At 42.2% G+C, this 22,564-nt stretch overlaps 1 protein-coding gene across 1 annotated transcript in view; it reads right to left on the reverse strand.

Moving 5' to 3' along the window:
* The window catches only part of RPA1 (replication protein A1), a gene marked incomplete at both ends in the record, with an annotated part of 74,754 nt that overhangs the window by 27,016 nt on the left and 25,174 nt on the right, over positions 1-22,564 (reverse strand). The window contains 4 exons of the mRNA XM_080714214.1: positions 1,170-1,272; positions 4,557-4,689; positions 9,755-9,853; positions 21,701-21,789. Of these exons, the coding sequence (XP_080570340.1) occupies positions 1,170-1,272; positions 4,557-4,689; positions 9,755-9,853; positions 21,701-21,789 (424 nt within the window). The remainder of the gene's footprint in view (positions 1-1,169; positions 1,273-4,556; positions 4,690-9,754; positions 9,854-21,700; positions 21,790-22,564) is intronic.

Consider the following 22,564-nt stretch of genomic DNA (forward strand, 5'->3'; position numbering starts at 1 on the left):
AGATTTTGACAGTGACTATACTATCTTCCATTAAAAAAAGAAACTCTTCTTTCTTGGTGGCTCAAGAAAAGGAAATAGGCAACAGTTTGACAATAATGCTTCTAGGAATTATAAGCAAAGCTAACAGACAAATATATAGCTATCAAGATTCAAGATTTCATATCTTGAAAGTTTTTGTTTTACCATCAGGGTTGTGTTTTGTTTAAATAAAGCATACTGAGAAACCGCACCATCAGAACCTATTTCCCACAGACCACTGGATGTTGCATGCCTCCTGCTGGGGCCCATAGTTCGACTTTGCTCACCAGTAGATATCACATCCCTGGGCTTCAACTAAGCCTCCAGCAAACCAGACAGAGTGTCTCAGATTTCCTGACAAAAATACTCACACACTTAGAAAACAATTTTTTGGGGGGCAGGTCTTTGAATGGAACCCAGAGTCATTTGACCTCCGAGCTACACCCCTGTCCTATTTTTATTTTTTATTTTGAAACAGGGTCTCACTAAGTTGTGGAGGACAGCTGAGGCTGTCAGTGAACCGCGATCCTCCAGTCTCAGCCTCCTCAATGCTGGGATTACAAGCGTGCGCCACCACACCTGGCTAAATAAAACAATTTCTTTTGGGTGTAGTCGTGCATGCTTGTAATCTCAGTACTTGGGAGGCTGAGATAAAAGAATCGTGGGTTTGAGGCCAGCCTCAGCAAGTAGTGAAACCCTCAGCAACTTAGTGAGACCCTGTTTCAAAATAATAAATAGCTGGGCTTGGTGGCGCATGCTTATAATTACAGCACTTGGGAAGTTGAGACAGGAGGATAACAGGTTTGCAGCTAGCCTTAGCTACTTGGTGAGGCGATCCCCATCTTAGTGAGACCTTGTTTCTAAATAAAAATTTAAAAATTGGCTGAGGATGTAGCTCAGGGAAGTAGAATGTCCCTGGGTTCAATCCCAAGCACCACAAAAACAATAACAAACTTCTACCGCTATCAATGCTTTCCTGTAGGATGGAGGGTCTTATTTATGACCTTTAACCCTCTATCCCAGAGAGCATCAGAGCACTAACACAAAAGGAAAAACAGCATGACTCCTGTGCTTCTGGCCTATTGTTCTTTTCCCTCTCATAGGCCAGTAGAGTGAGCTCTGTTTCCAGAGCCCATGGGGCACATACTTACACTTTCATCAACTAGTTCCATGGAAAAGAGCTTCCCTTCCCCTCGAGAATTGCTCCACGTTCGGATCTGGCTTTTGTTGGTAACTCGAGCACAAATAGTCCACCTAAAAACCAAAGGGCACGTTACTGCTGGGCACCTTACTTTGAATACAGATCAAGAAATTCAATGACCTTTCTTATTTTATGTAAGATTTTTTTTTTTTTTTTTTGGTGGTACTGTGGTTCCTGGAAGCCCTTCTACCTCCGGGCTACACTCCCAGACCTATTTTTTTTTTTACTTTTTATGTGGAAACAGGGTCTCTTAAGCCAGCAAGGCTGGCTCTGAACCAGCGCTATCCTTCTGTCTCCGCCTCCCAAGCGCAGGGATTACAAGTGTGCGCCACCATGCCCAGCTGTAGGTCAGCTGCACCCCCCCCCGGGTCTGGGGATGGAACCCAGGGGCATTCGATCTCTGAGCTACACCCCTGTCCTATTTTTTATTCTTTATTTTGAAACAGGGTCTCACTAAGTTGTGGAGGGCCTCACAAAGTGGCTGAGGCTGTCCGTGAACTGCGATCCTCAAACATGCGCATGCGCCACCACGCCCAGCTCAGATGCATTTTAATCTAGCTAATTAATATCCCAACATAACTTCAGGTTTGACAGTTAAGCAAATAGTAAAACATACAAGATGATTTAACACCAACTCATCCTATTGTCAGATAAATAAACTTACAGTCTCTCTCCCTCCTCTAAACCGTCACCAAGGCAACAATATTCCCTTAATAAAAGGTTCTAAGCTAAAAAATGCAATAATACCAGCAATTACATTGTGCCACTACTTTTAGTTATGGGAACTGATATAACTGGTATCAAACTCCTATCTCATTTCTTTTTTTGTGGTACTGGGGATGAAACTCAGAGGCATTCTACCTCTGAGCTAAACTCCCCCTGCTCTATTTTTTATTCTTTATTTTGAAACAAAGTCTCACTAAGTTGCAGAAGCCCTCACTAAATAACCAAAGCTGGCCAGGTACCTGCAATCCTCCTGTTTTAGCCTCCCAAGTACTGAGATTATAAGCAGGCACCACCATACCCAGCGACATTCTATCTCCAAGCTGCACCCCCAGCCCTATTTTTTATTCATTATTTTGAAACAGGGTCTCACTAAGTTGCGGAGGGCCTCACTAAGTAGCTGAGGCTGTCTGCGAACCGCAGTCTTCCGGTCTCAGCCTCCCTAATGTTGGGATTACAAGCGTGCGCCACCACGCCCGGCTTTGGCCTCATTTCTAATGCATGCTGAGGATAAATATAAGGCTACAGAACAGTGTTTGTAGATCACCAAAAAAGAATACACTGAAGCAGTAAGACACCAAAAAGGGCTCCTGGAGGAGGCAGCCCAAGAGATGAGACTTAGGCCTGATGCCCATCCTGAATGTAGGTGCTAGGCACATTAGGTACCTTACTTATAGTTTCACAGGGAAAATTATTTTCCTTATATTACCAAATATTGAAAAATAAATAAAAACATCTGAAAGAATTCTGAAAAAGAACAAATTTTCAGAGCTCAATTTTTTTTTTTTTTTTGGGCAGTACTTGGGTTGAAACCCAGGGGCAATCTACCTCCAAGTTATGCCCCAGCCCTATTTTTTTTTAATTCTTTATTTTGAAACAGGATCTCACTGAGTTACAAAAGGCCTCTCTAAGGAGCTGAGGCTGTCCGAGAACCCGGATCCTCCAGTCTCAGCCTCCCAAGTACTGGGATTACAAGCGTGTTCCACCACGCCTGGCTCAGTGTTCAAATTATTATTATTATCATCATTATTCTTTTTATATTTTGTGGTAGTGGGGATTGAACCCAGGGGCATTCAACCTCCAAGCGACACCCCAGGCCTATTATTTATTTTGAAACAGGGTCTCACTAAGCTGCAGAGGCTGGCCGTGAACCTGAATTCTTCTGTCTGAGCCTTCCAAGTACTGGGATTATAAGTGTGCGCCATCATGCCCAGTTCAAATTAATTTTTAATAAGTCATAAAATAGAAATATATGTTTAGGCCGGGCATGAAGCCAGCTGTGCTGGCTTAAGAGACCCTGTTTCCAAATAAAAAAATATAAAATAGGTCTGGGAGTGTAGCCCAGAGGAACCCCAGTACCACCACCACAAAAAAAAAAACATATACATATACATACATATATATATATATATATATATATATATATATATATATATATATATGTTTAGAGTATATTAATGTGGTTAATACAAATAGAACAGATTATCTTAGTCAAACTAAATGATAGTAACAATTTTTAGACCAAAAGCTATCTACTTTTGTAAGATCAAATACCTTCAGCATTAGCACAAATAATTTTATTTGTAAGACTATCAACTTTTCTTTAAACAGCATTTTTTTTGGTAGTACTTAGAATGGAACTCAGGGGCATTCTATCACTGAGCTATACTCCCAGCCCTATTTTATTTTTCACTTTGAAACAGGGTCTCACTAAGTTGCTGAGGTTCAGCTTTCCAAGTACTAAGATTACAGGCATGCGCTATCACACCTGGTTTAAGCATTAGAAAACATTTTCTTTTTGGTGATACTGGGCATTAAACCCAGGGGCATTCTACCTTGACTGATTTTTGTTTTACTTGGAAACAAGATCTCACACTAAGTTGCGAGGAAGGCCTTAAACCTACAATCCTCTTGTCTCAGCCTCCCAAGTACTGGGATTAAGGGCATGTCCCACCATGGCCACTAACAGTAAAAATTTTTTTTGCAGGTCTGGGGATGGAACCAGGGGCATTCGACCTCTGAGCTACACTCCCTGCCCTATTTTTTATCCATCCATCCATCCATCCATCCATCCATCCATCCATCCATCCATCCATCCATCCATCCGCCCATCCATCCATCCATCCGCCCATCCATCCATCCATCCTTCCTTCCTCCCTCCTTTCTTCCTTCCTTCCCTCAGGCTATGGCAGATTGCTACTTCTGCCATTCTTTTTGATAAGAAAGTTAAAGGTTGCCACATTTCCTACTCTCCTCCCTCTTAGGGGGGAAAAATACCCACCCTTTCTATGTGGTCATGACTGTGAAGTTCATGCATAAATCACACAAGAGCCCACAATAACTTCTTATACCTTTTTCTTGGTGGTACTGCAGATGGAACCCAGGTGCATTCTACCTCTGCTACACTCGAGCTCCTATTTTTATTATTCTTTATTTTGAAACGGTCTCACTGGGTTGCAAAGGGCCTCACTAAGTAGCTGAGGCTGGCTGAGAACCACAATCCTCCTGTCTCAGCCTCCCAAATGCTGGGATTACAAGTGTGAGCCACTATATCCAGCTGCCTTATACCTTTTAAAAAGTACAGTGTACACCTGTTCTATGCACAACAACTCACTTGGACTGGTATGGGGTGAGGCTGGCAATGGGTACCACTTTGGACTGCGTTCCCCCAGAAGGATGTGAAAGGCTGGTCCCTCCAGGTTTTCCGAATGTTTTTGAGGCCCCAAAAGCCTTAGATACAGTGGAACCTTTAAAAAACAAATGTAAAACAATCATTCTACTTAACTTTATAATACTTTTAATTACTGACACGTCACTGGTGAAATCACACAAAACAAAAGGCAGTTTTTCCTTCTTAGTATCCAAGAAATATGCAATCAGACACAGACTGAATCAAGAGGCCAGGGAAGGAGAGGCACATGGGGGCTCATGACCTTGAGGTCAAGAGAGCAATGGCAGTAAGTATACAAACCATTCTTTCTGAGGGCCACCTGCTGAAACTTTTCTCTTGCATCAGTAGGCAAGAAAATGGGTTGTAGAAGAAAAATCAACCTTCATTAACTGGGAAACTGATGGCAAATCACCAGTCTATTAAGAAAAAAGCAAGGGCTAGGGATGTAGCTCAGTGGCAGGGTATTTACCTGCTTAGCATGTGTGAGGCTGTGGGTTTCATCTCCAGCACAAAAAAGGGGAGGAGGAGGCTAGGCTGTAAAGAACCTAGAGGATGGACATTGGAGGTGAAGGGCACCTATCACCAATATATCACCTCAAATATCATCACAGGTCAAAATGATCGAGAACAATGCCTGTAGGATGGCATTTAACTGGAGCAAAGGTTAAGAAACATAGGTGAGTGGCACCAAGACCCCCACCCCACCCCTTCATTCAGGTGTATACAGCTGCCCCTTGGTGCTAGCAGGCGAGTTCCTCTATATACACACTGCATTTTTAGAGCTTTCCCCTCCAATTGAGAAAACCTAATTGAATTCAATGATCCCCTATGTTCTATATCAAAACATTTCTTGAGAATAGAATTTGGCTAAAAATACAAACCCACTAGTTTCCACAGCATGTACCATACTATTCTTGGTACTTATAGCACTTAGTAAGAAACACTCACATGAGTGTTTGAGATCCTAAAATTTTCAATTCTAACTGAGGAATCACGCGATGAACACAAACAACAGCAATAATGCCTCGAGATGACAAGAAAACATATATATCTTAGAGAATATATACATTCACAGCGGGGCGTGGTGGCGCACGATTGTAATCCCAGCATTCGGGAGGCTGAGACCTGGAGGATCACGGTTCACAGACAGCCTCAGCTGCTTAGTGAGGCCCTCTGCAACTCAGTGAGACCTGGTTTCAAAAAATAAAGAATAAAAAATAGGGCAGGGAATATAGCTCGGAGGTCAAATGCCCCTGGGTTCCATCCCCAGACCCGCAAAAAAAGAATATATACATTCACAATATAAAATACAAGCATGAGCCATCAAGCCCAGCTATCTTTGACTTTTTTTTTTGGTACTGGGGACGGAACCCAGGGGCAATCTACCTCTGAGCTACACTCCTAGCCCTATTTTTTATTCTTTATTTTGAAACAGGGTCTCATTGAGTTGCAAAGGGCCTCACTAAGTAGCTGAGGCTGTCCTTGAACCATGATCCTCCTGTCTCAGCCTCCCAAATTGCTAGGATTACAAGTGTGTGGCACCATGCCTGGCTGATCCAACTTTTTTTTAGCCACCCAACTTTTTACCTACACCAGGTGGCTTCTCCTAGGTATAGTATCCAGTCCATTTTCTTTCACCACCCAATATAGAGAACATTAACTGATCTTTAAAAGTAAATTTTTGGCTGGGTGTGGTGGTGCATGCTTGTAATCCCAGTACTTGGGAAGCTGAGACAGGGGGATTGCAGGTTGGAAGACACCCTCAGCAAGTAGTGAGACTCTCATCAACCTAGGGAGATCTTATTTCAAAATAAAAATGAAGCCAGGCATGGTGCTGCAAGCTTGTAATCCCAGCATTTGGGAGGCTAAGAAAGGAGGATCTGGGTTCTTAGACAGCCTCAACTACTCAGTGAGGCCCTTTGCAACTCAGTGAGACCCTGTTTCAAAATAAAGAATAAAAAATAGGGCTGGGGTGTAGCTTGGAACATCCCTAGATCAATCCCTAGCACCACAAAAATAATAAATAAATAGATTGATTTTTGGAGCCGGGTATGGTAGTGCATGCCTATAATCCCAGCTTGGAAGGTTAAGATAGGAGGACCACAGGTTCAAGGCCAGCCTCAGCAACTTGGCAAGACCACCTTCAAAGTAAAAAAAAAAAAAAAAAAAGTGTTGGAGATATAGCTCCAAGTTAGAATGTCTTTGGGTTCAATCTCCAGTATAAAAATTAAATGAACAAATGAATGAATTAATAAATAAGTAGGAATGGGGTATAGCTTGAAGGTAGAATGCATTTGGGTTCAACTCCCAATACTGTAAAATGAATTAATAAATTTTAATAAGGTAACAATAAATAAATAGAAAAATAAATCTGTGAAGGAAGAAGGACTAAATCTTGTATTACTTGTATTTCAGCTTGAAGGGGCTTTAATACTTAGCATTTTAGATAATCCATTCCATTACCCTTTTCAATAAGTGTATCATTTGAGAGATATGTATAAGTAGATCCATTTTTTTTTTTGGTAGTACTGGGATAGAACCCAGGGGCTTTCTACCTCCGGGATACACTCCCAGACCTATTTTATATTTTATTTGGAAACAGGGTCTCACTAAGGTGCTGAGAGCCTCACTAAGTAGCTGAGGCTGGCTTCGAACCCGTGCGATCTTCCTGTCTCAGCCTCCCAAGTATTGGGATTACAAGCATGCGCCACCATGCCCAGCTTAAGGAGATCCATTTTTAAGGGGAGATGAATAAGCTGGGCATGGTGGCGCATGCTTATAACCCAGTACTTTGGAGGCTGAGACAGGAGGATTGTAGGTTCAAGTACAGCCTCAACATAGTGAGGCTCTCAGAAATCCCATAAGACCTTGTTTCAAAATAAAAATAAGCCAGGCATGGTGGTGCACACCTGTAATCCCAGCATTTGGGAGGCTGAGACAGAAGGATCGAGGTTTATGGATAGCATCAGCTATTTAGTTAGGCTTTCTACAACTTAGTGAGACTCTGTTGCAAAATAAAGAATAAAAAATAGGGCTGGGGGTGTGGTATATCTTGGAGGAAGAATGTCCCTGGGTTCAACTCCTAGCACCCCCCACATACACAAAAAAGGGGGTGTGTGAAGATGATAGAATCAGATATTACAAGGTAGATAAAAACAACAGAGCCGGGCGTGGTGGCGCACGCTTGTAATCCCAGCATTCGGGAGGCTGAGACTGGAGGATCACAGTTCGCGGACAGCCTCAGCTACTTAGGCCCTCTGCAACTCAGTGAGACCTGGTTTCAAAATAAAGAATAAAAAATGGGGCAGAGGGTGTAGCTCAGAGGTTGAATGCCCCCCTGGGTTCCATCCCCAGACCTGAAAAAAAAAAAAAAAAAAAAAAAAAAAAGACGCATAGAGAAAAGTCATGTGCCCTGCAAGTTTCACAGAAGCATTGTTTTTCTTAGAACCATGCTGCCATTGAAAGAGAAACATAGTTTAAGGGAGGAGAGAGGGGTGATGTTGTAATAGAAAAACAAACCTCTAAAAATAAATCCAACTACATTCTACAAAAATATAATTTTCAATGTTGACTTCCCAGATCAAGAGGTACCTAAAACAAAGGTCAGAGAATAAACAAAACGATTTTATCAAGGCCTCTCAGGACCTACTGCAGAGTTAAAGAAAAATTACTTCTCATTCATGAGACTGAGAAACAACCTATGACCAATATAAATGATTCTGTCTTTAAGCAAATGACAAACACTCAAGAGCTTGAAGCAAGAAACTTGGAGAGAGATAAGTGAAACTTAGTAAGTGGATCCTAGAGAATTAGAAGGTGAGAATTTAAAAGGTATGCAAATACACAGAAAGGCAGAGGGTTCAAAGTATAAAGATGTGAGAAACCACGAGATATACTATTAACTGAGAGAGTATTCTGATGAGCAAAAGCATACGGATGCTGGGTGTGGTGGCACACACTTGTGATCCCAGCACTGGGGAGCCTGAGACAGGAGGATCACAGGTTTGCAGCCAGCTTCATCTAACTTAGTGAGGCCCTGTTTCAAAATAAAGAATAAAAAATAGGGCCAGAGGAGTAGCTCAGAGGTAGAATGTCTTTGGTTTCCATCCCCAGTACCACAAAAAATAAAATAAAAATAAATAAAAATAAAATGGGGCTAGGGGATAGCTCAGAGATGGATCACCCCTGGGTTTAATCCTCAGTACTACCATCCCCCTCAAAAAAAGAAAAGGCATATTCAAAGCTGGACACAATGGCATAGGCCTGTAATCCTGGTACTTGGAAGGCTGGCACAGGAGGCTTGCAGGTTCGAGCCTGAACTCAGCAAATTAGTGAGATCCTATTTCAAAATAAAAAATAAGAGTCGGACATGGTGGCACATGCTTGTAATCTCAGTATTCAGGAGGATGAGACAAGAGGATTGTGGTTCAACTACTTAGTGAGGTCCTCTGCAACTCAGCGAGACCCTGTTTCAAAATAAAGAATAAAAAATAGGGCTGGGGGTATGGCTCGGAGGTAGAATGCCCCATACACATCAAACAAACAAACAAATAAAACTGTCAGGCGTGGTGGTACACATTTATAATCCCAGCATTTGGGAGGCTAAACAGGAGGATTGCAGTTCGTGGACAGCCTCAGCTACTTAGTGAGGCCCTCTGCAACTCAGTGAGATCCTGTTTCAAAATAAAGAAGGGTGTAGCTCAGAGGTAGAATGCCCCTGAGTTCTATCCCCAGTATCACAAAATAAATAAATAAATAAATAAATAAATAAATAAATAAATAAATAAATAAGCTGGGTATGGTGGCACATGCTTATAACCCCAGTACTTGAGAAGCTCAGACAGAAGAATCACAGGTTCAAGGACAACCTCAATTATGTAGCGAGGCCCTCCTCAACCTAGTGAGACCCTCCTTCCAAATAGGAAATAAAACAGAGCTGGGGGTGTGGCTTGGTAGTAGAATGCCTCTGGGTTCAATCTCCAGTAACAAAAAAAAGTACATACTACATAAAAATTGGAATTATTTACAACTCTCATGTATGGCATTTGAGAAATGCCCTTTATTTCCAGATTAAATTTCAAGGGATTACTGAAAAGCCTGACAAACATAACCAACACACATCCAGCCCATGACAGTCTTACCCATTCCTGAGCTCCCATTCTGTTGCTGGGGCTTGCTGGTTAGTGTATTGGCTGCTGAGACTGGAGAAGGAACGACTTGCTGTGGTTGCTGCCCATGTCCTGAAGACCAAAAGGGAAAGGCTGTTTTAGTGTAATAACATGAATTAAGAGATTTAAATTTCCCAGGCATGGTGGCACACGGTGGTAATCCCAGAACTTGGGAGGTTGAGACAGGAGGACTGTGGTTTGCGGGCAGCCTCAGCAACTTGTGAGGCCCTCCACAACTTAGTGAGACCCTGCTTCAAAATAAAGAATAAATAATAGGGCTGGGCGTGTAGCTCAGAGGTAGAATGCCCTTGGGTTCCATCCCCAGCTCTGCAAAATAAACAAACAAATAAACAAATAAATAAATTTAAGTAGAAAAAATACTCTGGCAAAGTGTACATTTTTAATTTCACATAAGTCAGAATTCATGCTGGGGCCTTCCACTGCATGCAGAGAATGTGCTAATAGGCCAGAGGCTCACTTTTTGTTCTCATTATAGAAAAAGTTGGTTCCATTTACCTTTCACCTGCTCATAATTAATAGCTTTCAGTTTTAATGAGGTTCTCCCCTAAGCCTTGCCCATTCCTCTTAGAAGAACCTGCAGTAAAGTCACTGAGCTGAAACTGTGACACTACCTCTATTTCCATAGCAACAAATCGATGTCATCAACAGAACTGTGTTCGTAGCAGGATCTATCAGAAGAAAAGGGTGGGTGATAGGAAAGCCTGAAAGCAGTTCAATTGTCTCTGAAGTGCTCCTGCTTCAAAGGAAAAGGAGACATTCAGAAAGGACTCTCCCCTTTCCCTCCCAAACAAAGGTAACCTTATTTTGCAACTGACAGTTGGCAGAAAATAAGAGTTGAGAGAGTCTTAGGCACCGTGAGTGCTAGTGAACTGTCACAGCGGGAGAGACGAGGGCGGAGTTCAGAGCAGCTGTGTCAAGGAAACAGGAAGATTAGAAGAGGAAGGGGATGAACATGTCTCTCAGCAGAAAATAAGAAACGCTATACCATGAGAGCATTTATTTGTCCCTCACCCTTTATACAAATGCTTATGAGGTTGAAGGATGTTAAAACTGTAATATGATCCGTATTTTAAGATACGATCCATATTTTAAAATAAAAAAAGATTTATGGAAATTGATTTTTGCCTCTGTGATTGGCTCTTAAGGCAGAAGTCAACCTCATCTGGTCTGCTCACCATGACAGCACACAAGAACTCAGGACAATATCATGGAGTGTCCTAAAACGCTCCTTACCTGCCACCCTGTCTGTCCTCTCCAAATGTTTTTTTAATTTTTATTTATTTTATTCTTTTGGTACTGGGGTTCCTGGAAGCCCTTCTACCTCCGGGCCATACTCCCAGACCTATTTTTACATTTTATTTTGGAAACAGGGTCTCCTAAGCCAGCGGCGCGGCTGGCTTCAAACCTCCGCGATCCTCCTGTCTCTGCCTCCCAAGCGCGGGGATTCCAAGCATGCGCCACCACGCCCGGCTGTCCTCTCCAACTGTTGAGTTCAAGTTCCTGCTGGGCTTCCCAAGGTTCTAACTCAAGTGGACATACTACAAACCAACTTCATTTACTTCTGCCATTATTACTCTTAAGTGGCATAGCTAAATGAGACATCACTGTGCCATCAGAATAAATATTTTTAGCATAAAATTAAAAAGGTTAAATAGAATTGTTTTTTCCTAGCCAGGTGTGGTGGTGCACTCTTGTAATCCCAGTACTTGGAAGGCTGAGACAGGAGGATCACAGCTTGGGAGCCAACCTGAGCTACTTAGTGAGGTCCTCCACAACTTAGTGAGACACTGGTTTCAAAATAAAGAATAAAAAACAGGGCTGGGGGTATAGGAGGTAGAATGTACATGGCGTCACATGTGTGTAATCCCAGTATTTAGGAGGCTGAGTTAGGAAGATTCAGGTTTACAGCCAGCCTCAGCTACTTGGTGAGACACTGTTTCAAAATAAGGAATAAAAATAGGACTGGGGAGGGGGAGCTCAGAGGTAGAATGGCCCTGGGTTCAATCCCTAGTACTGCAAAAACAAACAAACAAACAAACAAACAAACAAACAATGTTTTTTCTTGGCCAGGCATGGTGGCATACACTTGTAATTCTGGTACTTGGGAAGCGGAGACAGGAGGATTGCAGGTTCATAACCAACCTCAGCTACTTAGTGAGGCCCTCCACAACTTAGCAAAACCCTGGTTCAAAAACAAAGAATAAAAAGTAGGGCAGAGGCCGGGTGTGGTGGCTGGCACATGCTTGTAATCCCAGCACTCAAGAGGCGGAGACTGGGAGATCGCGGCTCATGGACCTCAGCCACTTAGAGCAAGGCTCTTCAGAACTCAGTGAGACCCTGTTTCAAAAAAATAAAAAGACTAAAAAATTAGGACTGGGAGTGAGCTTGGAAGTGCAATGCCCCTGGGTTCCATCTCCAGTACTGGGGCGGGGGAGGCTGAGGGTTTAGCTTAGAGGTAAAATGTCCCTGGGTTCTAGGTTCTATCTCCAATACCACAGTGGGAAAAGTTTTTTCTTTAGCTTTTATTACGGAGAAAAAATGGAGAGATTTTATTTACACAGAAAAAGGGCCTAGATTATTGACGCCGAAATTTCTGTTTACTTTTTGGCTTTTCCATTATCTCTAAATTTTAAAAGTGTCATAAGAAATTGCACGGGAGAACTGTCTCCTCTGACAATGTGTCATGTGAAGGAACAATTTTAAATTCTTAAGTGAGCCTTTTAAAAATCAGGAAGGAAAAGAAATGCCCAGTAAATAGTATTAAAGCTAAGTGGTTGGAAAAAACCAAAGCTGCATCTTTACGTGCTACAAAAAATATACTCAAAAGAATTACCAAAATTCGAACTCAAATATGGAATCACAAAAACACAAATGCTTGCCAGGTGTGGTAATGTATGCTTGTAATCCCAGTACTTTGACACAGGAGGATCGCACAGGTTCGAAGCCAGCCTCAGCTACTTAGTGAGGCTCTCAGTAGCTTAGTGAGACTCTGTTCCCACATAAAATATAAAATAGGTCTGGGAGTATAGCCTAGACTTAGAAAGCCCCTGGGTTCCATCCCCAGCACCACACACACACACACACACACACACACACACACACACACACACACACAGATAGGGCTGTGGGTATAGTTAGGAGATAGAATGCCCTTGGGGTTCAATCCCCAGTAGAATAAATAAATAAATAAAACCCACAAATGCCTGCTATCCTTCACCCGGTTCCTACTTCTCCTTTATAAAGTCTCAGAATAACTAAACTAGAGCCAGGCACACACTTATAATCCCAGTACTTAGGAACTTGAGAGTGAGACAAGAGGACTGCTGGTTTGAGGACAGTCTCAGAAAGTAGTGAGACTCATCAACCTAGCGAGACCCTGTTTCAAACTAATAATAAAAGTAGGGTTGGGATGTAGCTTAGAGGTAGAATGCCCCCAGGTTCAATCTCTAGTATCACCCAATAAATAAATAAATCTAAAATTTCTTTCTTTGGGTCATGCCCGCTGCTTTGCATTTCTATTTGAAAAGGATGTGGTCACTGGTTATTGCGAATCACAAACATTCAATTTCCATAAAAACAGCTGACCCTTAGGATAAACCTGAAGTAGTCAAACCCACAAAGACAAAGTAGAAAAGTGATCAGTAGAGAGAGATGGGTAAGAGTGGAAACTCGGAGTTGGTATTGCATGGGTATGATTTTTTTTTTTTTTTTTTTGGTGGTACTAGGGATGGAACCCAGAGGCTTTGCTTTCTACCTCTTGGCTACACTCTCACACCTATTTTATACTTTATTTGGAAACAGGGTCTCATTAAATTGCTGAGAGCCTAAGTAGCTGAGGCTGGCTTCAAACCTGTATGATCCTCCTGTCTCAGCCTTCCAAGCACAGGATTACAAGCGTGCACCACCACGCCCAGCGGGTATGAAGTTTTAATTGGGAAGATGAAAAAGTTCCAGATATTAAAAATGGCAATGGGTACCGCAGTCCTAGTTATTAGAGAGTTTGAGGCAGGGGAATGGTTTGAGCCCAGGAGTTTGAGACCAGCCTGGGTCTCAAAAAAATAAAATAAAAATATGTGTATACATACATACATATAACTTATTTTTTACCTACTGCAATATTGCAAGATACACACTTTTCACATTTGTGTGTATACTGAGGATTGAATCCAGGGTGTACTACCTCTGAGCTACACACCCAGCCCTATTTTTTTAAAGTCTGAACAAGGTCTTGCCAAGCTGTGAGGATGTCCTCTAACCTGTGATCCTGTCTCAGCTTCTCGGGTACTAGGATTACAGGTATGCAGCACTGTGTTTGGCTCATATTTGAATATGTGAACTAAAATGAGCATTTCAGCAGTATATAATACAATGCAAAGTCCTGCAAAAAAAAATTTTTTTTTCCTTTTTAGTGGTATTGGGAATCGACCCCAGGGCTTTGTACATGCTATGTAAGTGCTCCACCACTAAGATACATCCTAATTCACACCTCCATAGTAGGGATTGAACCCAGGGGCATTCTACATCTGACTTTCGTACCTAGCCCTTTTATTTTGTTTGAAATAGGATCTCACTAATTTGACATCACTGCACCTGTATACCCTAACCCTTACTTTAAATGGTACTGGGGATGAAACCCAGAGATATTCTACCTCTAAGCTGCACCCCAGTCCTATTTTATTCTTTATATTTTTGGTGGTACTGGGGTGGAACCCAGATGCTTTCTAACTCTGGGCTATACTCCCAGACCTATTTTTATATTTTATTTGGAAACAGAGTCTCACTAAGTTGCTGAGAGCCTCGCTGAGGCTGGCTTCGAACCTGTGTGATCCTCCTGTCTCTGTGCACCACCACGCTTGGCTTATTCTTTTTTTTTTTTTTTTTAAACAGTTGTGAAGGGCCTAATGTTCTGGGGGCTGTCCTCGAACCTCCCCTTCTCAGCCTCCCAAGTACTGGGATTACAGGCATGCCCCACCACAACTGGCTTTCCCCAACTATTCTTTTTTAAAAATTTCATTTAGCAGGGTGTGGTGGCGCACGCTTGTAATTCCAGCATTCGGGAGGCTGAGACTGGAGGATTGTGGCTCGCGGACAGCCTCAGCTACTTAAAGAGGCCCTCTGCAACTCAGTGAGACCCGGTTTCAAGATAAAGAATAAAAAATAGGGCAGCGGGTTTAGCTCAGAGGTCAAATGCCCCTGGGTTCCATCCCCAGACCCACAAAAAAAAAAAAAAAAAAAAAAAAAAAAAAAATAAATAAATAAATAAATAAATAATTTTTTTTTTTGCGGGTCTAGGGATGGAACCCAAGGGCATTCGACCTCCGAGCTATATCCCCTGCCCTATATTTTATTCTTTATCTTGAAACAGGGGCTCACTGAGTTGCAGAGGGCCTCACTAAGTAGCTGAGGCTATCCGCGAACCACGATCCTCCAGGTTCCGAATGCTGGGATTACAAGCGTGTGCCACCACGCCCGGATTTTTTTTTTTGTGTGTGTGTGTGGTACTGGGGTTCCTGGAAGCTCTTCTATCTCCGGGCTACACTCCCAGACCTATTTTATATATTTTTTATTTAGAAACAGGATCTCCTAAGCCAGCGTGCGCGGCTGGCTTCAAACCTGCGCGATCCTCCTGTCTCCGCCTCTCAAGCCCGGGGATTACAAGCGTGTGCCACCATGCCCAGCTTATCAATTTTTTTATGGCACTGGGAATTGAACCCAGGAGAGTTCTACCTGAGCTTTACCCTCCAGCCCTATTTATTTTGAAGCAGGATCTAAGTTGCAGAGGGCCTTGTTAAATTGCTGAGGCTGGCCATGAACCTTCAATCCTACTGTCTTGACCTCCAAGTATTGGGATTGGAGCCAACTCATCTGGCTCCACTCACCTCTTTTAAAAATTTATTTTAGCCGGGCGTGGTGGCGCATGCTTGTAATCCCAGCATTAGGGAGGCTGAGACCGGCGGATCACGGTTCGTAGACAGCCTCAGCTACTTAGTGAGGCCCTCTGCAACTCAGTGAGACCTGGTTTCAAAATAAAGAATAAAAAATAGGGCAGGAGGTGTAGTTCAGAGGTCGAATGCCCCTGGGTTCCACCCCCAGACCCGAAAAAAAAAAAATTTATTTTGAGACATGGTCTTGTTAAATTGCCCAGGGTAGCCTTAAATTTATAATTCTCTGGCTTCAGCTTCATGAATAGCTGGAATTAAGAGGCATGTACCACCATTCCCTGCATAATCCTTGGATTCTGAGATTTGATGAAATATGGTACATGTCGCAAGTTTCCAATGAATAATAGCTACCATTTCCTTAGTGTTTACTATGTACTCGGTACAGGGTTAAGTGTATTATTCCATTAATTTATAGCACTATGATGTGTGTATGTACATACACACACATATATTATACCCTTTAAACAGATTTGAAAAAACTTAAGAGATGGGAAAACTGAGTTAGAGAGGTCAAATAACCTGTCCACAGCCACACAGCTGGAAAGAGGAAACCTAATCTTGAGACTGGGTCCATTCACTTCACCACATCCAGCTTTTTTTTATTGTAAACAACCAATCTTGGCAGCAATAACTCTAATTATACAGACTATAACTAAGCATAGTTGCTGGTATTAGGAAGAGCTGCCAATCCATTTACTGGAGCAATCTTTAACTCTTTCTTTGGACTATGCTTGTCAATCTGGCACAAGAGACAGCCCCGAACCAAATGGATAGCAAGACTCCTGCCACTTTCTAAACAGCGTCAACTGCCCTGCAATTAGTGCACTGGGGCACACAGCCACCCACAAGACCTGACAGAAGTCAGCCTAGAGCCAAGGAGAAGCTGATCTAAAGATCAAACTACATCGCAAAGCAGCAATGCAGACTGTTTCTGATAATCTTCTGTTTTTTGCCACCTGCAAATCAAACCATCCCAATTAAGATGGATTAGTATCATAATTCTTGGACTCTTCCTCTATGCTGGCTTCATATCATTGGCTCATCATACGAGGAAAGCAGTCTATTTAAGAGCCTACTCCAGCGGGGCATGGTGGCGCAAGCTTGTAATCCCAGCATTTGAGAGGCTGAGACAGGAGGATCAGGGTTCGCAGACAGCCTCAGCTACTTAAGCCCCTTGCAACTCAGTGAGACCCTGTTTCAAAATAAAGAATAAAAAAATAGGGCTGGAGGTATAGCTCAGAGGTACAATGCCCGTGGGTTCCATCCCCAGTACTACAAAAAAAAAAAAAAAAAAGCCAACTCCAACTCAAGTTACTTGCACTCATATCTATCATTTTTATTATCTACTATAATACTGAGTCATTGCCAAGCATGGTAGTGTTCGATTGTAATCCCAGCATTTGGAAAGCTGAAACAGGAGGATCGCGGTTTGAGGGCAGCCTCAGCTATTAGTGGGGCCCTTTGCAACTTAGTGAGGCCCCGCTTCAAAATAAAGAATAAAAAAAAAAAAAATAAAAAATAGGGCTGGGGTGTGGTCTGGAGGTAGAATGCCCCTGGGTTCAATCCCCAGTACTGGGAAAAAAAAAAAAAAAAAAAAAAGCGAGTCATAGGCAGTAAAAAAATTAGATTAGCTTATAAACAATGGAATATACAGAGAAACAAATAGGTATTCTATCTCTACATTATACCCCCAGTCCTCCCTCCTTCCTTTCCTTTCCTTTCCCCTTCCCTCCTTCCATTTATTTTTGTGGTACTGGGGATTGAATGCAGGGGCAGTCTACTTCTAAGCTATACCCCCAGCCCTATTTAACTTTTTTATTTTTTCGAAACAGGGTATGCTGGCCTCAAACCCGCAATCTTACTTTCTCTACCTCGCAAAAACTGGGATTACAAGCTTGAGCCATCACACCTGGCTAATTTTTGTTTTTGTTTTTAAAGGGTTGCTGAGGCTAGTCTCAAACCTGTGATCCTCCTGTCTCAGCCTCCTAAGTCTCCTGGGATTACAGGGCACCACTTTGCCCTACAAGTACCTTCGTATGTCAACTACAAAAAATATATAGAAGAGACAATAATAATTACAATATCCTGTTGTCAGAAAATAGGCAAAATCAGGCTGAAATGATATCAGTATTGAGTAGCCAATATCAGTAATGAGTAATACTAATGACTAAATACTGTGTAATATACTTAGGTCTCAGTAAAATATTATTAGCCATAATATAAGCACATAGAATTTATATAAACACAAACAAAATTTGGTGGTCTGTGTAAGATATAAAACTACCCAATTTGGCTGGGTGTGGTGACGCACCCTTGTAATCCCTGAGCTTGGGAGGCTGAGACAGGAGGATCGCACAAGTTCAAAGCCAGTCTCAGCAACTTAGTGAGACCCTGTTTCCAAATAAAATATAAAATAGGTCCGAGCCGGGCGTGGTGGTGCACGCTTATAATCCCAGCATTTGGGAGGCTGAGACTGGAGGATTGCGGTTCACAGCCTCAGCTACTTAGTGGGGCCCTTCGCAACTTACTGAGACCCTATTTAAAAATAAAGAATAAAAAAATAGGGCAGAGGGGTAGCTCGGAGGTCGAATGCCCCTGGGTTCCATCCCCAGACCCATAAATAAATAAAAATAAACAAACAAATGAATAAATAATAGGTCTGGGAATATAGCCCGGACAAAAACAAACCCTACATATCTTTGAACCTTAAGGCATATTTTGGAATTTCTACCTATTTCTAGGCTGAATTTAGTCAACTAAAAAATAATTTTTTGGTGGTGCTGAGGATTGAACCTAGGGGCATTCTACCTCCGAGCTACACCCCCAGCCCTATTTTTTATTCTTTATTTTGAAAAAGGGTCTAAGTTGCAGAGAAATTTGTGCTACCACGCCTGGCTCTTATGTTTTATTTTGAAACATGGTCTCAAATCTGCAATCTTTCAGTTTCAGCCTCTGAAGTACTGAGAATACAGGCATGTGCCAGTGAGCCCAGTTAGACTTTTTCTCATTACTTAAATTCATTAAAAAATAACTGTTTCAGCCAGGCTTGGTGGCGCGCACTTGTAATCCCAGCATTTGGGAGGCTGAGACCTGAGGATCGCAGTTTGCGAACAGCCTCAGCTACTTAGTGAGGCCCTCTGCAACTTAGTGAGACCCTGTTGAGACAGGAGGATCGCACGGGTTCGAAGCCAGCCTCAGCTACTCAGTGAGGCTTCCAGGAACTTAGTGAGACCAAAAAAGGTCTTGGGAGTATAGGCCAGAGGTAGAAAGCCTCTGGGTTCCACCCCCAGTACCACTAAAAAAAAAAAAAAAAAAAAAGGGCACAGGGTGTAGCTCGAAGGTCAAATGCCCCTAGATTCCATCCCCAAACCCACAAAAAAAACCCCCAAAAAACAAGAGTTTAAGCTGGGCGTGGTGGTGCACGCTTATAATCCCAGTACTTGGGAGGCTGAGATGGAAGGATTGTGGTTCATGGACAGCCTCAGCTACTTAAACTTTGCAACTTAGTGAGACCTTGTTTCAAAATAAAGAATAAAAAATAGGGCTAGGATATATAGCTCAGAGGTAGAATGCCCCTGGGTTCCATCCCTAATAACACATACACACACACACTGTTTAAACAAAAATAGTAACAAAATATGATGAGATTATGACACAGGTAAAAATAAAATGGTTGACAATTATATTACAAAGACTGAGAGGGGAGAAAAGAAAAAAAAAAAGTAGTGTGCATGTGTGTGGTATTGGGAATGGAACTCAAGGGCATTCTGCCTCTAAGCTACCCTAGCCCTATTTTATTTTTTATTTTGAAATAGGGTCTACTAATTTGCAGAGGGCCTCATAGAGCTGTTGAGGCTGGCCGCAAACCTGAAATCGTCCTGTTTTAGCCTCCTAAGTACTGGAATTATAGCCACGAGCTAATTCGCCTGACTAGTAAAGAAAGATTCCTATCCTACACCTGAAATGGTATCACCATTCTTATCCTACACTTGAAATTGTATCACTCATGAAGAGGCCATAATAAGCTAAAGTGCATGTATTTATATATATCCTATAGCACCAATAGAATAACAAAACAGAATTATAATACTAAAATAAACAAAGGACGTAATAATCAGAAAAAGAAAACAAACCCAGCCTGAAAGAAAGTAGAAAATCAGACAAAAGAAAGCAGAAAAACCAGACAGGACAAATAAAAGTGAGAGAACCTAATCATAAATAATATACTCGCCGGGCGCGGTGGCGCACGCTCGTAATCCCCGCACTTGGGAGGCGGAGACAGGAGGATCGCGCAGGTTTGAAGCCAGTCGCGCTGGCTTAAGAGACCCTATGTCCAAATAAAAAAGTATAAAATAGGTCTGGGAGTGTAGCCCAGAGGTAGAAGGGCTTCCAGGAACCCCAGTACCACACACACACACACACACACACACACACACACACACACACACACACACACACACAATGTAAATACTCAAGATTATCCAGGTGTGTGGCACATACCCATAAGCCAGATACTTAAACCATTTAAAGCAGGAGGATAACAAGTTTGAGATCATCCTGGGTAACTTACTTGGGAGGCTAAGATAAGACAGAAGAATAGTAGGTTTGAGGCCAGCACGCAGTAATTTATTTATTTATTTGGGAACAGGGTCTCTTAAACCAGCGCAGCTGGCTTCGAACCTGCACGATCCTCCTGTCTCCGCCTCCCAAGTGCAGGGATTACAAGCATTGTCACCATGCCCGGCTAGCATGCAGTAATTTAGTGAGACCATGTTTTAGAATAAAAAATAAAATAGGGCTGGGGGTGTGGCTCAAAGATAGAATCCCCTGGGTTCAATCCCCAGTACTATAAAGAATAAAACAGGCCGGGCATGGTGGCACACACTTGTAATCCCCGCGCTTGGGAGGCAGAGACAGGAGGATCACACAGTTTTGAAGCCAGCCGCGCGCACGCTGGCTTAGTAGACCCTGTTTCCAAAAAATGTAAAAATAGGTCTGGGAGTAGCCCGGAGGTAGAAGGGCTTCCAGGAACCCCAGTACCACAAAAAAAAAAAAAAAAAACAAAAACAAAAACAAAAACAAAACACACACACACACACACACACACACACACACACACACACACACACAAAATCCCTATACTAGCAGTGAGTGCTACCAAAGCAGTATAGATAATGTATTTCATACTTTCTGCATGTTTATGTGTGTGGTACTGGGAACTGAGCCCAGAAGTGGTCTACCACTGAGCTATATCCTCAGCTCTTTTTATTTTGAAACAAGGTCCTACTAAGTTATTGCATGCTGGCATTGAACCTGTGATCCGTGTCTCAGCCTTCCAAGGACTGGGACTTTAGGTGTGTTCCATCATGCCCAGCTTCCTAAAATCATCTTGCGAAGACATTTCTCATTATTATACATATCCTATAATAATCTCTATCACTATATCCTATGTACTTTTTTAGTCTAAGTGGATCTTCCAGAGAAGCCCATTATACTCTGTAGTGGTTTGGATTTAGAATATCTCCCTAACCCTTAAGAAAAAAGGTGGCAATGTTGTAAGTGGAGCTTGGTTGCTGAGGGGTCTCTGCAGTGTGCCTGTGGGTTACAGAAAACCTCTCTTCCCTGCGTCCGGCCTCTGGGGGCCTGGCGCTTTCCCACCGCCTTGCCTTGAACTCCGGCCCGCATGGACTGAGCCTCTGAATCTCCAGAAACTGGAAGAGAGTCAGTCTTCCTTCCTCTTAAGTTGTATGGTCAATCTTCTTGAATATAGTAGTGACATTGTTGTCTGAGACACTTTATTTCTTAATTTTCCCTTCTTATTTCAGACATCATTACTTCAGTATTGAAAAATACTAAATGAAAACCTGGTTACTAGATCCCCTAAATCACTTTATTAAGTGATTTATTAAGGCTAATAACCCAAATTGGTGGCTACCACCTATAAAGAGCATTTTACCTTCATTATAGGGCACTGGATTGCCAATCTTTAATCCAACTGCTTCAGCTGATTTCAAAACTTCTAAATCCATCAAAATAACTACTCTCCTACAAACAAAAAGAAGCAAGTTAGAATAAATAAATTCAGAAGCCCTTCACAAATAGCAAGCTATTTATTATTATTTTTGTGTGTGGTACTGGAGTGGAACCCATGGGCTTGTCTACCTCCGAGCTACACTCCCAGACCTATTTTATACTTTATTTGGAAACAGGGTCTCAGTAAGTTGCTGAGAGCCTCACGAAGCAGCTGAGGCTGGCTTTGAACCTGTGCGATCTTCATGTCTCAGCCTCCCAAGTGCTGGGCTTACAAGTGTGCGTCACCACACCTGGCATAACAAGTTATTTAAATAGCTTATCCTCAATAATCATTATTTATTTTTGTGTGTGGGACTGGAGATTGAACCCAGGGGCATTTTACCTCTGAGCTATACTCTCAGTCCTATTTTATTTTTTTATTTTAACACAGGGTCTCACTAAGTTGTAGATGACCTTATTAAATTGCTGAGGCTGGCCACAAACCTGTGATCCTCCAATCTCAGCCTCTCAAATACTGGGATTACAAATGTAACATCACGCTCAGCTTCTCAATAATCATTTTGCTAAAACTACTTCCCCTTGCGAACTGTTTTCAATACGGAATAACTTGATCATCAATTCTTACATAAATATTTCCTTTAATTTTTCACTTTTTTCACTATATTTAATTAAAAAAAAATTCTGTGGTACTAGGAATTGAACACGAGCATTTTACCTCCAAGCTATAGCCCCAGCCCTATTTTTACTTGTATTTTGAAACAGAGTCTTGCTAGGTTGATGAGAGTCT

Source organism: Muscardinus avellanarius (genome assembly GCF_963383645.1).
Source record: "Muscardinus avellanarius genome assembly, chromosome: 16".
NCBI classification, from domain to species: domain Eukaryota; kingdom Metazoa; phylum Chordata; class Mammalia; order Rodentia; family Gliridae; genus Muscardinus; species Muscardinus avellanarius.